The sequence below is a fragment of the Oncorhynchus mykiss genome, chromosome 22, assembly GCF_013265735.2.
Source record: "Oncorhynchus mykiss isolate Arlee chromosome 22, USDA_OmykA_1.1, whole genome shotgun sequence".
Classification (NCBI taxonomy): Eukaryota; Metazoa; Chordata; class Actinopteri; order Salmoniformes; family Salmonidae; genus Oncorhynchus; species Oncorhynchus mykiss.
Window position 1 is genome coordinate 17,893,009 of NC_048586.1, and position 12,432 is coordinate 17,905,440.

Genomic DNA, 12,432 nt, shown 5'->3' on the forward strand with positions numbered 1-12,432 from the left:
ATGAACAGCTGTGAGGGGGGGGGGCGTGTGACATCAAGGTTGTCTGTTGATTTTTATTGTTTTAGAATGCACTCATTCTAGAAATACTACTTATCCGCTGGCCTTGCTGCTAGAATGGAGATCATGTAATTGATTTGGTTTACTTACGTCATGAGGTATTTTAAACACGTTTCTTCTCATGTTAAAGTTGAAAGTGAACTAGTCTTTCTTGGACCATGTGCAATCGCAGCAGTGCTTTGAGCTGGGCAAGATCAGAAGTGATGATTATAGCTTGTGTAATGCTGCCCCCTTGTGGAATGGTCATTTGAATTCCCGATTATAAAAAAGTGTTTTTCAAATTTTTTCCCCAACCTATTCCCTCCTGATTCTGGGAATTTGGGGATTTTCACAACCATGTTTGTCATGCATGTCATCTTTGTTCATGACCGTGATTGTGTGTGTGTGTGAACCAGGAAAGCAGAGCAGATGTTTGCAGAGCTGGACGTGTGGAGCACCGTCCCAGAGAGAGACCGACTGGAGATCTATGAAGATGTCCTATTCTACCTGGCCAAGAAGGAGAAGGTCCGTGTTACTGGCTGCCTCTCAAACGGCATCCTATTCCCTATATAGTCCACTACAGGACCTTTGCTGTCTGAAGAACATAGTACTACTATAAGGATATTATGTAGCGTTGCAAAATTGCAGTACCTGAAATTTGACAACCCTACCATTCTGTCAGTGTGTGGACCGCCGCCTAACTAACGTCTGTTCCATCCTTGTCCTGTGTGTGTGTGTGTGGTACAGGAGCAAGCCAAGCAGCTGAGGAAGAGGAACTGGGAGGCGCTGAAGAACATCCTGGACAACATGGCCAACGTGACCTACCGCACCACCTGGTCCGAGGCCCAGCAGTACCTGCTGGACAACCCCACCTTCGCAGAGGACGAGGAGCTCCAGAGTACGCAGCACGCTGTCATTCATACTGGGTTGCGTCCCAAATGGCACCCTATTCCCTACATGGGGCACTACTTCTGAGCTGCCCTCTATAGTGCTCTGGTCAAAAGTAGTGCTCTGTGTGGGGAATAGGGTGTGATTTGGGATATATCCTTACTCCGAGCTCAGCGTTCATATAACTAGAGCAGCACCGTTACATCTCCGTCATTAAGCTTGAATGTGTGAACGACTGAACAGGCTGAGTAGCTGCAGTCGCTGGCTGACTGCCCTGTCCAGTCAGGTGATGTGGTTTGCACCGGTGTAGCTGTGTGGGTAAAAGAGTGAGTCCGTTTGACGTGAGTGCTCTGTTGACGCTCTTCTGGCTGTCTTCTCTTCTCTCTCTGTGTCTTATCTCTTCTCTCTCTCCTATATCTCCATGTTTGGCTCAGACATGGACAAGGAGGATGCTCTGATTTGTTTCGAGGAGCACATCCGTGCGCTGGAGAAGGAGGAGGAGGACGAGAAGCAGAAGACTTTGCTGAGGGAGAGGAGGAGACAGCGCAAGAACAGAGAGTCCTTCCAGGTGAGAAAGATGGGTGTCCTACCCCACCGTCTAGCATTTTGGAAACATTGTGTAGACCGTAGACAATCCTGATACAAAATGGCAAGTGCAAACCGAGCCCTTTGGTGTCACCGAGAGTCACACTCTCTGAGTTGGGAGAGAGAGATATATATATATATAAAAAATCCACATTTCCAGGTCACACATGCGCCTAAATTACACACGTGTGTAATATGACAAATTACTCCCACCCCCCAAAAATGTAACGCATAATAATACTAACCCAGACTGGACAGTCAGGGGTTTGACTGTAACAATGTATTGGAAAAGTACAGGAATATAGGAGAGAATGTTTTGTGTGTAAATCCCTCTTGGGGACAAGTGACATTGGTCATTTCAGTTGATTTGCTGAGCTCAGCTGTGTTGTTTCCCCCCCAGAAATTCCTGGACGAGCTCCATGACCACGGTCAACTCCACTCCATGTCTGCCTGGATGGAGATGTACCCCACCGTCAGCTCAGACATCCGCTTCGCCAACATGCTGGGACAGCCAGGTAACGGCCTCGCTCTCTGCATGCGCACAGACGCACTCCGTCACGCACTCGCACCCACAGACTGACGACACTCACTCACACGTTTTAAGCCACTGTGTTAATGTCAAATCGTCCTTCTGGTTCTTTTAACTCTCTGGTGTTGTCATAACCATGTGTTGTCGGAGCTTGTCTTGAATAACATGTGCATGTTAGTTTATGGTGTCTATTCTGCAGGCTCCACTCCCCTCGATCTGTTCAAGTTCTATGTGGAAGACCTGAAGGCTCGCTACCACGACGAGAAGAGGATCATTAAGGATATCCTGAAGGTGGGAGATGTTATTTACTGCCACCTAGGGGTCGAGACTCAAATGGCACCCTATTCCCTGCCCTACGTTTGAACTATATTTTTCATTTTTCCCTGTTTAGTGTACTACTTTTGAGTACCTAGAGTAGGGTGCCATTTGGGATGCATTTAAATCTACTTTACAGTGTGTCTTGTCTGGTAACCACTTTTGATTCATGTGCATTTCATGAACTTACTTTCTTGTCACTTTGTTTCCTCCCGTAGGACAAAAACTTCCTGGTGGAGGTCAACACTAGCTTTGAAGACTTTGGCTCTGTGATCAGCTCAGACAAGAGAGCCATGACGCTGGACGCAGGCAACATCAAGCTGGCCTTCAACAGTGTAAGAGTGCTGCAATTTATACCCGGCTTGTGTCCCAAATAACACCCTAGATAGTGCAATACTTTGTACCAGACCCATATGAGCCCTGGTCAAAAAGTAATTCGCCATTTGGGATGCTGATCATTTCACTGACCCCGCTGTGCCTCTAATAACCCTCATGCCCTCCCTCTCGCCTCTGTAGTTGCTGGAGAAGGCAGAGGCTCGGGAGAGGGAGCGGGAGAAGGAGGAGGCCAGGAAGATGAAGAGGAAAGAGGCCACCTTTAAGAGCATGTTGAAGCAGGCCACCCCGGCCCTGGAACCAGAGGCCACTTGGGAGGGGGTATGAAATTATATTACCCTTAAACCACAGGGGTCAAACTCATTCCATGGAGGGCCGAGTGGCCGCGGGTTTTTGCTCCTCCCTTGCACTTGATTGATTGAATTAAGGTCACTAGTTAGTATAGAACTCCTCTCGCCTGGTTGTCTAGGTCTTAATTGAAAGGAAAAACCAAAAACCTGCAGACACTAGGCCCTCCATGGAATGAGTTTGACACCGCTGCCTTAAACACACACACACGTATTGGTGTTAGGGGCTACTGTCTGGCACCTGCTTTGATAATCATGCAACTAGTCGAAAGCGAACCATTTTATTTTCTGACTTCCTATGGTCTCTTTGGATGTCGTAGGTCCGAGAAAGGTTCCTCAAAGAATCTGCGTTCGAAGACGTGACTCTGGAGTCTGAGAGGAAAAGGATATTCAAAGACTTCATGCATGTCTTGGAGGTAAGATTCATTTAACTGTTATTAACAAGTCCAATACAGCAAATGAAGGATAAATAAAAAGATACAATTGTTATTCACAGAATTAAAGATGGACTTCTCCTTAATGCAACCGCTGTGTCAGATTTTTTTTTAAACTTTACGGAAAAAGCATAATCTGAGAACGGCGCTCAGAGCCCAATCCAGCCAGAGAAATCTCCGCCATTTTGGAGTCAACAGAAGTTGAAATAACACAAATATTCACTTACCTTTGATGATCTTCATCAGAAGGCACTCCCAGGAATCCCAGTTCGATAATAAATGACTGATTTGTTCCATAAAGTCCATCATTTATGTCCAAATACCCACTTGTTGTTAGCGTGTTCAGCCCAGTAATCCATCTTCATGAGGTGTGAGCACTTCTTCTAGACAAAAACTCGAAAAGTTCCGTTACAGGTCGTAGAAACAAGTCAAACGATGTATTGAATCAATCTTTAGGATGTTTTTAACATAAAACATCAATGTTCCAACCGGAGAATTCCTATGTCTGAAGAAAAGCACTGGAATGAGAGCCAACTCTCTCGTGACTGCGTGTCATGAGACCAAGGCTCTCTGCCAGACCACTGATTCAGAGGTCTCATGAGCCCCTCCTTTATAGTAGAATCCTCATTCAAGTTTCTAAAGACGGTTGACATCTAGTGGAAGCCGTAGGAAGTGCAACTTGACTCCATTGACACTGTATACCATGGGTGTCAAACTCTGGCCCGTGGGCCAAATTTGGCCCGCGGGGTAATTATATTTGGCCCGCGAGACAATACCAAATTACTACTAAAGCTGGCCCGCCGGTATTATACAGCACATTCACCACTAATACTACGAATCCCATAATGCTCTGCTGTTTTCGCGCGCCAATCAGGACAGGACCCAGAAACGCTCTCTCCTCTGTGACAGTAGTCATAGCAACATAGACGCTACAACTGTCAGCGAGCTAACCCTTCCCAAAAATGGCGAAAAGAAAGGCAGAAAACAGGAGCTTTCTGGACAAGTGGGAGGCAGAATATCTGTTTACATATGTAAAAGACAAACCTGTTTGTCTTGTTTGTGGAGTCAACGTGGCTGTAAGTAAGGAGTACAACATTAGACGACACTATGAAACGAAACACCATGACAAATACAAGGACCTGGACATGACTCAAAGGAGCCAGAAAGTAGAGGAGATGAAAAGAAGTTTGGTTTCACAACAGAATATGTTTTAAAAAGCCACATCACAAAGCGAGGCTGCTGTAAAGGCTAGTTATATAGTGGCAGCAGAGATCGCAAAATCAGCCCGGCCCTTTAATGAGGGAGAGTTCATGAAAAAGTGCATGATGACGGTTTGTGACCTCGTATGCCCAGAGAAAAAACAAGCATTTTCAAACGTGAGCCTGAGCAGTAACACAGTAGCTGATCGCACATGTGATCTTTCCACCAATCTGTATGACCAGCTGATGGAAAAGTGAAAAGATTTTGTTGCGTTCTCCCTCGCTGTGGATGAGAGCTGCATGGCACAACCACAGGAAAGGAAATATTTGAGGAGGTTTCCAAATGTGTAACTGAAATAAAGCTGCCGTGGGATAAACTCGTTGGATTAACGACAGATGGTGCGCCAGCCATTGTGCTGTAAAAAGAGTGGACTGGTGGGCATGGTTCGGGAGAAGATGCGGGAAGAGAACTGTGCAGGTGAGCTAACTGTTTACCACTGCATCATACATCAGGAAGCACAGTGTGCCAAAGCCCTAAAGATGGAACATGTTATGACCACAGTAACACAGGTAGTTAACTTTATAAGAGCCAAAGGTCTAAATCACCGCCAGTTTAAATCTTTTCTGGAGGAGTGTGGTTCGGAATACGCAGACGAATACGCAGTATCACACAGAGGTGAGATGGCTAAGCAGAGGAAAAGTACTGAACAGATGTTTCGAGCTGCGTGAGGAAATATGTCAATTCCTGGAAACCAAAGGGAAGGATACAGCAGAGCTCCGGGAGCAAAAGTTCCTGTGTGAGCTGGCCTTTCTCTGTGACATCTCGAGCCATCTCGATGCGCTGAACCTGCAGCTTCAGGGGCGGGGGCGCATTATCACAGACATGTACGCTGCAGTGAGGGCCTTCAAAACTAAACTGTGCCTGTGGGAGAATCAGATGCTGCAAGGAAACCCTTGCCATTTTCCCTGCTGCCAATCCATAAAAGCGCAGATCTCTACTGCCGTGTTCCCATGTGCACAGTTTGCTGAAAAACTCAGTGTTCTCGCCACTGAGTTTAGCCGGCGATTTGCCGACTTCGATGCCCAGAAATGCAAGTTTGAACTGCTTAGTAATCCCTTCGCAGTTGATGTGGAAAATGCACCAACCAACATCCAAATGGAGCTGATTGAACTCCAGTGCAACGACACGCTGAAGTCAAAGTATGATGCTGTGGGCGCCGCACAGTTTCCACGGTTCATCCCTGACACAATGCCTCAGCTCCGCACCCAAGCTGCTCAGATGCTCTCCATGTTCGGCAGCACTTATCTATGGGAGCAACTTTTCTCCTCGATGAAGATGACCAAAACAACTCACAGGAGACGTCTGACTGATGAACATCTTCGCTCGATACTGAGGATTTCTTCAGCTCAGAGCTTGAGCCCAGACATTGATGAACTAGCATCCAAGAAGAGATGCCAGGTATCTGGCTTGGGCACATCAGATTAGACCAGTGTCTTTATGCACTTTTTCTTGCTACAAGGCATGGGCTTGAATGGTTGATTGATTTATTATCATTTTATTTGTAAAATTATTAGCCAGTGGAAAAAGTTTATTTTGGTATTTAAATCAGAAGGCTGCAAATAGAAAAGAGGCATACAATTTTTATTTACATTTTATTTATTTAATAAATGAATGCCATTGATGTGTTTTTTCATTTGAAATTCGATTTTGCATGTCTCCACTATTAAATTATATATTGTATGGCAATAAGCGATGCTTGTTCCATATTCAATGTTAAAGCAAAACTTGTTTGGGTCCATATTAAAAGGTTAATTTGTTCAATGTTGGCCCGTGACTTTGTTCAGGTTTTACATTTTGGCCCACTGGGTATTTGAGTTTGACACCCCTGCTGTATACGGTAGGTCAAGCTTTGAAAAACTACAAACCTCAGATTTCCCACTTCCTGGTTAGATTTTTCTCAGGTTTTCGCCTGCCATATGAGTTCTGTTATACTCACAGACATCTTTCAAACCGTTTTAGAAACTTCTGTGTTTTCTATGCATTTATTAGCATCTGGGACTGAGTAGGAGGCAGTTTACTCTGGGCACGCTATTCATCCAAAAGTGAAAATGCAGCCCCCTATCCCAAAAAGTTTTTTAACCTCTGTGGGGGGAAAAGTATCCAAGAATGTGTGTGTGCTCATCAGGACATACTAAACACCAACCTGACTGCTGTTTCTTCTCCTCACAGCACGAGTGCCAGCATCATCACTCCAAGACCAAGAAACATTCTAAGAAGTCCAAGAAGCACCACAGGAAGCGCTCCCGTTCCCGGTCTCGATCGCGATCGGTCAGTATGCCCCGTCACCGCACAGGCCAAGCCCCCTCTATGGCCCAATTCCAAATCAACACATAGACCCACCCTATACACTTGTGGAGATGTTTTGTGACCAAATGTTTGTTTATTTAGTAATTTCTTGAGGGGGGGGATACAGGTACAATATACAAATTCATATAATTACATATTCAGTTTCCGAGGCCAGTATCTGTATCAGCATGGCACCTGACCAGACAAACCTCCCTCCTACTCACACCCTTCTCTCTGCAGGGCTCGGAGTCTGATGGTGAAGACGATTATCACAACAAGAAGAAGAAGCGCTCACAGTCCAAGTCCCCGTCCGAGCGCTCCTCCAGCGGTGAATCTGGTCAGTGGTTTTCACGTTGACAATACTTTTACGTTTAGGCATTTTCTCATCACATTTACATGGAAAAAATGTGTGGCGGCCATTTTCTGACATCCCTGTCTGTTTGGTCAACAGAGAGAAGTTATAAGAAGTCCAAGAAGCACAAGAAGAAGGGAAAGAAGAGGCGTCACAAGTCGGTAGGTTCTCAGGACTGGACTGGATTTTTGGAGGACTGATTGGGCCACTTGGGGAAAGAATGTGGAGCGCAATGGCTGACCATGTGCTGGTTATTGTGACCTTTCAGCAGTCTCCTGAATCTGAAGGCGAACGAAAAGATAAAGGAAGAGAGAGGGACTGCAAGCGTGAGAAGGACCAGGAGAAGGAGAAAGAGAGCGACAAGTCCCGGGGGAAGAGTCGCTCTGACTCCAAGCAGAAGTCTCCTAAAAGGAAATCTACCAAGGAGGAGGTGAGTCGTCCCATTCCGGTCACTGAACCCAGCCTGGGCTTTTAAAGCTTAAAAAAAACAATACACCATTCCAGTAAACACCACTTGTACTGCTATTGAAGCGTTTTGGCTCATCCTGGGTGCAGAGGTCATATTTTGTACTATCCTCCTAGTGCATCCCAAATGTCACACGAGTCACTATGTAGACTCCCCGACATATGTATTTGGACAGTGAAGCCAGAACTTTTAATTTTGGATTTAAGATGCAATGTTTTATGAGGCGATAGTACAGAATGTCACTTTTTATTTGAGGGTATTTTCCATTTAGAAATGTAAAGCACTTTATGTATCTAGTCACCCCCACCACCATTTGAAGGTGTCAACTATATTTACTATTGTATGAACCCTTGGCGTACAATGGTCACGCCCCTCCGGAAATCAAATTAACATAATACAAAAATATGTGTTTTAAGCTAGAGGTTTTTTTTTTTTGTCTCAATCATCACAATTGCCGATATCGCCCTTCCACATCAGTGGTGAAAGGTAGCAGAGCTAGAACGGTGTTTGTCAGACCAAGAGACATCCCCAAAATCTATTGTCTCACGAAAACATCTCTGTGGTGTCCAAATGGTTTACACACTGGCATTGGCATTTACCCTTACCCTTTACCCCTAGGACGCCAACAAGACTCGTCTGAAGGTACCGGTTTAAAAAAAAAATGATGGAAGTATATAATAGCTAAATTATCCTTTGTATGACCATCTTAAAACAATTCCATGTTAGTTTAGAACCGCCTACCTCTCCCATGGGTTATACAGGGCTCAGACTCTAGAGGGTTAAAGTAGTCAAAAATGTTATTATTTGGTCCCATATTCCTAGCACCCAATGACTACATCAAGCTTGTGACTATGAACTCATTTGCAGTTTGTTTTGGATTATGTTGTGCCCAATAGAAATTAATGGTAAATGTGGTGGTCACTTTTATTGTAAATAAATGTTTCTGAACACTTCTACATGATTATGGATAGTCGTGAATAATGAGTGAGAAAGTTGGAGGCATGTATATTGTCCCCCCTCTCTTTCCATAAGCATGAAAAGGGGAATGTAAGAAGCACATGTAGCCTATTGAAATGATAGGCTACATGTCATATTAAACAGGAGATAAAAACTCTTGGAACGATCATTAATAATTTAGGCTATATTATTTTAAGGTTATAGCCTACAAAGAAATCCATTGAAGCATTTTCAAGTGCGACACAATAGGCTGGTAAGAACCTAACAGCGCACAGCATTTAAACAACATTTTGTTGTATTAAATCATTTGTGTATAAATTGTGCATATAGGCTATGACTTAGAATACTTTTAATTCATTTTTCGAAAACAAGTTTGGCCAGTCGAAATTGGAGCAGGCGAAGGCTGACGCTCCTGCCTTTTGGGAATCCCGCTCGGTGTTCCATTCAAATTGGGCACGCTCTGCTCCTCGCTTCGCTCCACTCACATACGCTTTTGTGCCACGGTACATTTTCTTAACAATAAACAGGCTCATTGTATTCAGAACCAAGGGTATGACGCCATGTCATCATGTAGCTCTACATCAAACATAGTGATCATAAACTGTATATGACATGATTTTTATGATGTGGAAATGCGAAGTGCAGATTTGGACTATTATAATCCTCAACTGTCAAAATACATAGTCCTCGTAATTTACAGCATTTCTCTCACTCAGACATAAAAACATTTGCTGAAGTTAGCCAATTGCTGGGAGGGACGGAGGCCACTTTCTGTCACGCGTGGTGCTGAAGTTCAGAACGGCTGTCAGTGAAAACCCATACAGAGCTGTGAAGCGCAGAGCCAGAGCTCTGACATTTATTTTTTATGTAACCAGGTAGGCCAGTTGAGAGCAAGTTCTCATTTACAACTGCGTCCTGGCCAAGATAAAGCAAAGCAGTGCGACAAAAACAACAGAGTTACAAACAAACGTACAGTCAATAACACAATATAAAAATCTATGTACAGGAGTAGGGAGGTAAGGCAATAAATAGGCCATAGAGGTGAAATAATTACAATTTAGCATTAACACTGGAGTGATAGATGTGCAGATGATGATGATGTGCAAGTAGAGATACTGGGGTGCAAAAGAGCAAGAGGATAAATAACAATATGGGGATGAGGTAGTTGGGTGTGCTATTTACAGATTGCTATACCTGTACACAGCCAATGTGTGCAGCCACTATGTTCCAATTAGTGCCCATATCTGGTATTTTCAACCCGTATACGGGTGTGAAGGTCTACTACACTTCAAGTGAATTTCTCCAAATACTTATGACACCTTAAGGGGGACTAGATGCTTAGTGCTTTAATTTCTAAACAGATAAATGGGACATTCCATCGCCTCATAAGTATTGTTGGAAAATGTGGGTTTTGATGTCTTTCTGTAGGGTGGCTGGGACACATCAGGCAGCGAGCTGAGTGAAGGAGAGCTGGAGAAGAGGAGGAGGACTCTACTAGAACAGCTGGATGCTCCTTAATGCTCTCTTTCTTCACTTCATCCAACATGCATTCCCCCTAGTGCTTCCTTTTCAGCGTAAGGCCACACATGCTTGGACAGGTGCTGCAAAATTCTGGTAAATTTCCCCAAAATCCCAGGTTTTCAGGAATTCCCATTTGGGGGAGTTTACCAGAATTTCGCAACCCTACTTTGACTGTATGTAAACTATAATGGGAATGAATCCGCCGCACAAGAAAGCTGGGTACATATTTTCTTTGTTTCCTTACATAATGGGAAGTGGTCACAGGCAGAGTTGACTACTTTATCAGAGTACGGTCTACTGTGTTGAAATGTTTGATAATATCCTTTCTCTTTGTAATTTGTAGTCATTGGTAGAAGTTTTTCTTTGCTACTAGTTTGACATCTAAGTGGATTAAAAGCACATCTTAACATTGCTCTTCACGGTGACTTTGCCCTGCAGCTCATTTTCTTAGTCTGAGTCCCAAATGCCACCCTATTCCCATTATAATGCACTACTTTTGACCAGGAACCATGGTCAAAAGTAGTGCACTATATAGAGAAGTAGTTATTCACCGTTTGTCCCAAAGTCTGTTTGAAGAATCCATGTTCTGTACAGGTGAAACGAGACATTTTAAAATGAATCTTGGTTGGAGGAATTGAAAGTCCTCGTGACCTAATCTATAAATGTAATAAAATAGTTGACATGGATTTGCCTTCATGTACGATTACTGAGTCACAAACACAAGTCCCCCCCCACACAAATAGCGTTAGTTATTTCCTTAGATCATCCTGTTATGAGGACCTCTTCTCAGAACTAATTCAATAGGCTTATTAGTATCAGTGACATAAGTAATGAGTGCTATTGTAGGAGGGAGGCCCAAGAACATATCAAGACTGAGTTCCAACAACTTAAGCAGAACTGGCCAGAGACTGACAAATGGAGAGCCTTGGTTGCTGCCCTGTGTGCCAGTCGGCACAACAGGGATGAGTGGGTTACGATTGCTACTGTATTTACATAGGACAAGACGGACTTCTCCAGGGTTCTGTATCAGTAGACAAGCTGTCTGCTTAAACGAATGATGAAGATTAACGTTGAAATAAAGATGCACACAGTGTAGACAGTTTATTTGATCATATCCATTGAGAACTCAATCTAACAAGTATTTTGTAATAAGCACATATTGCCTTAAAAAAACGACGTTAATAACATGCCAATATTATCCAGTCTTATGAAGCTGATGAGTGGTTAAGTTCACAGGAAATCTAGAGATGAGTGGTTTGTTGTGCATGCTATAATGTGGACATTTACAGTCCCAAGACCACAGGAAGCTTCTCTGAATGTCAATGGGTTACCTATAGAGCGCTACTTTTGTCCAGTTCCTATTGTGCTCTGGCCAAAAGGGTGCCAATAGCGACACATACACTGATCTAATAACTCTACTGTCGGGCAAGTGTGACACCAGGGAATCCTGTTTCACACACTAGATTATTTTATGTTCAAGAGAAGCCAGATCTGTTTTCGTCTTAAATTAAAAATACGTTAAAATAAGAAATTGTATATGACATGGTGTTTTAAACAATATGTACAATATTAACCTTATATGGTAATGAGTAGATTAAGAAGTATAAAACAATGCATAAATTTATCAAAATATCTGTACATTTCAAAAGCGTTTTGTCTGTTCTGACATGTTTTAACATTATCAAAAACAACTGCCGCTCATTGTCCAAGTGGGTCACATGAGCGATACTGAATGGAAACAGTTTGTGGTTAAATACTATACATTAAAGTTATAGTGAGTAGACAGTTTCCTAGAGATTCATTAGCCGATAGCAGTTTTCAGAGTAAAAAAATCTTGGAATCCAGTTTTCATGACAAGCTCCTCAAGTAGCCTAAAGTGCCTTACTTGCAGCCACTACACTTCACTGGAAGTATATCTGCTGAGAAGTGTTTGTTTCAGCACCTTTCCTATTCGCTCTGAGTCAATTGTGTCTCTCGCTCTGGTCTAGTTTGGCTGTGATCGCACAATCGTACGACCAAACAACGACCTGGACCAGAGCTATTGTGGCTCCAGGGCCCCCACCAACAGCATTGCATGTGAATGGCACTTGAGGTCTACATGAGGAGAATATATAGTTCTATCT

The 12,432-nt window shown here is 43.6% G+C and overlaps 1 protein-coding gene across 3 annotated transcripts in view; it reads left to right on the forward strand.

The window, feature by feature from the left end:
- The window catches only part of LOC110501528 (pre-mRNA-processing factor 40 homolog A), a 34,546-nt gene extending 23,551 nt beyond the window's left edge, over positions 1-10,995 (forward strand). For 2 of the 3 annotated variants that reach the window (XM_021579171.2, XM_036958896.1), the window contains 13 exons: positions 453-561; positions 784-934; positions 1,359-1,492; positions 1,910-2,024; positions 2,217-2,329; positions 2,572-2,688; positions 2,870-3,007; positions 3,354-3,449; positions 6,897-6,995; positions 7,254-7,350; positions 7,465-7,526; positions 7,634-7,795; positions 10,217-10,995. In XM_021579171.2, coding sequence (XP_021434846.2) covers positions 453-561; positions 784-934; positions 1,359-1,492; positions 1,910-2,024; positions 2,217-2,329; positions 2,572-2,688; positions 2,870-3,007; positions 3,354-3,449; positions 6,897-6,995; positions 7,254-7,350; positions 7,465-7,526; positions 7,634-7,795; positions 10,217-10,306 — 1,483 coding nt within the window. In that variant the 3' untranslated portion in view covers positions 10,307-10,995. The remainder of the gene's footprint in view (positions 1-452; positions 562-783; positions 935-1,358; positions 1,493-1,909; positions 2,025-2,216; positions 2,330-2,571; positions 2,689-2,869; positions 3,008-3,353; positions 3,450-6,896; positions 6,996-7,253; positions 7,351-7,464; positions 7,527-7,633; positions 7,796-10,216) is intronic. The other variant, XM_021579172.2, reaches the window with a different exon arrangement.
- The last annotated feature ends 1,437 nt before the right edge of the window (positions 10,996-12,432 follow it).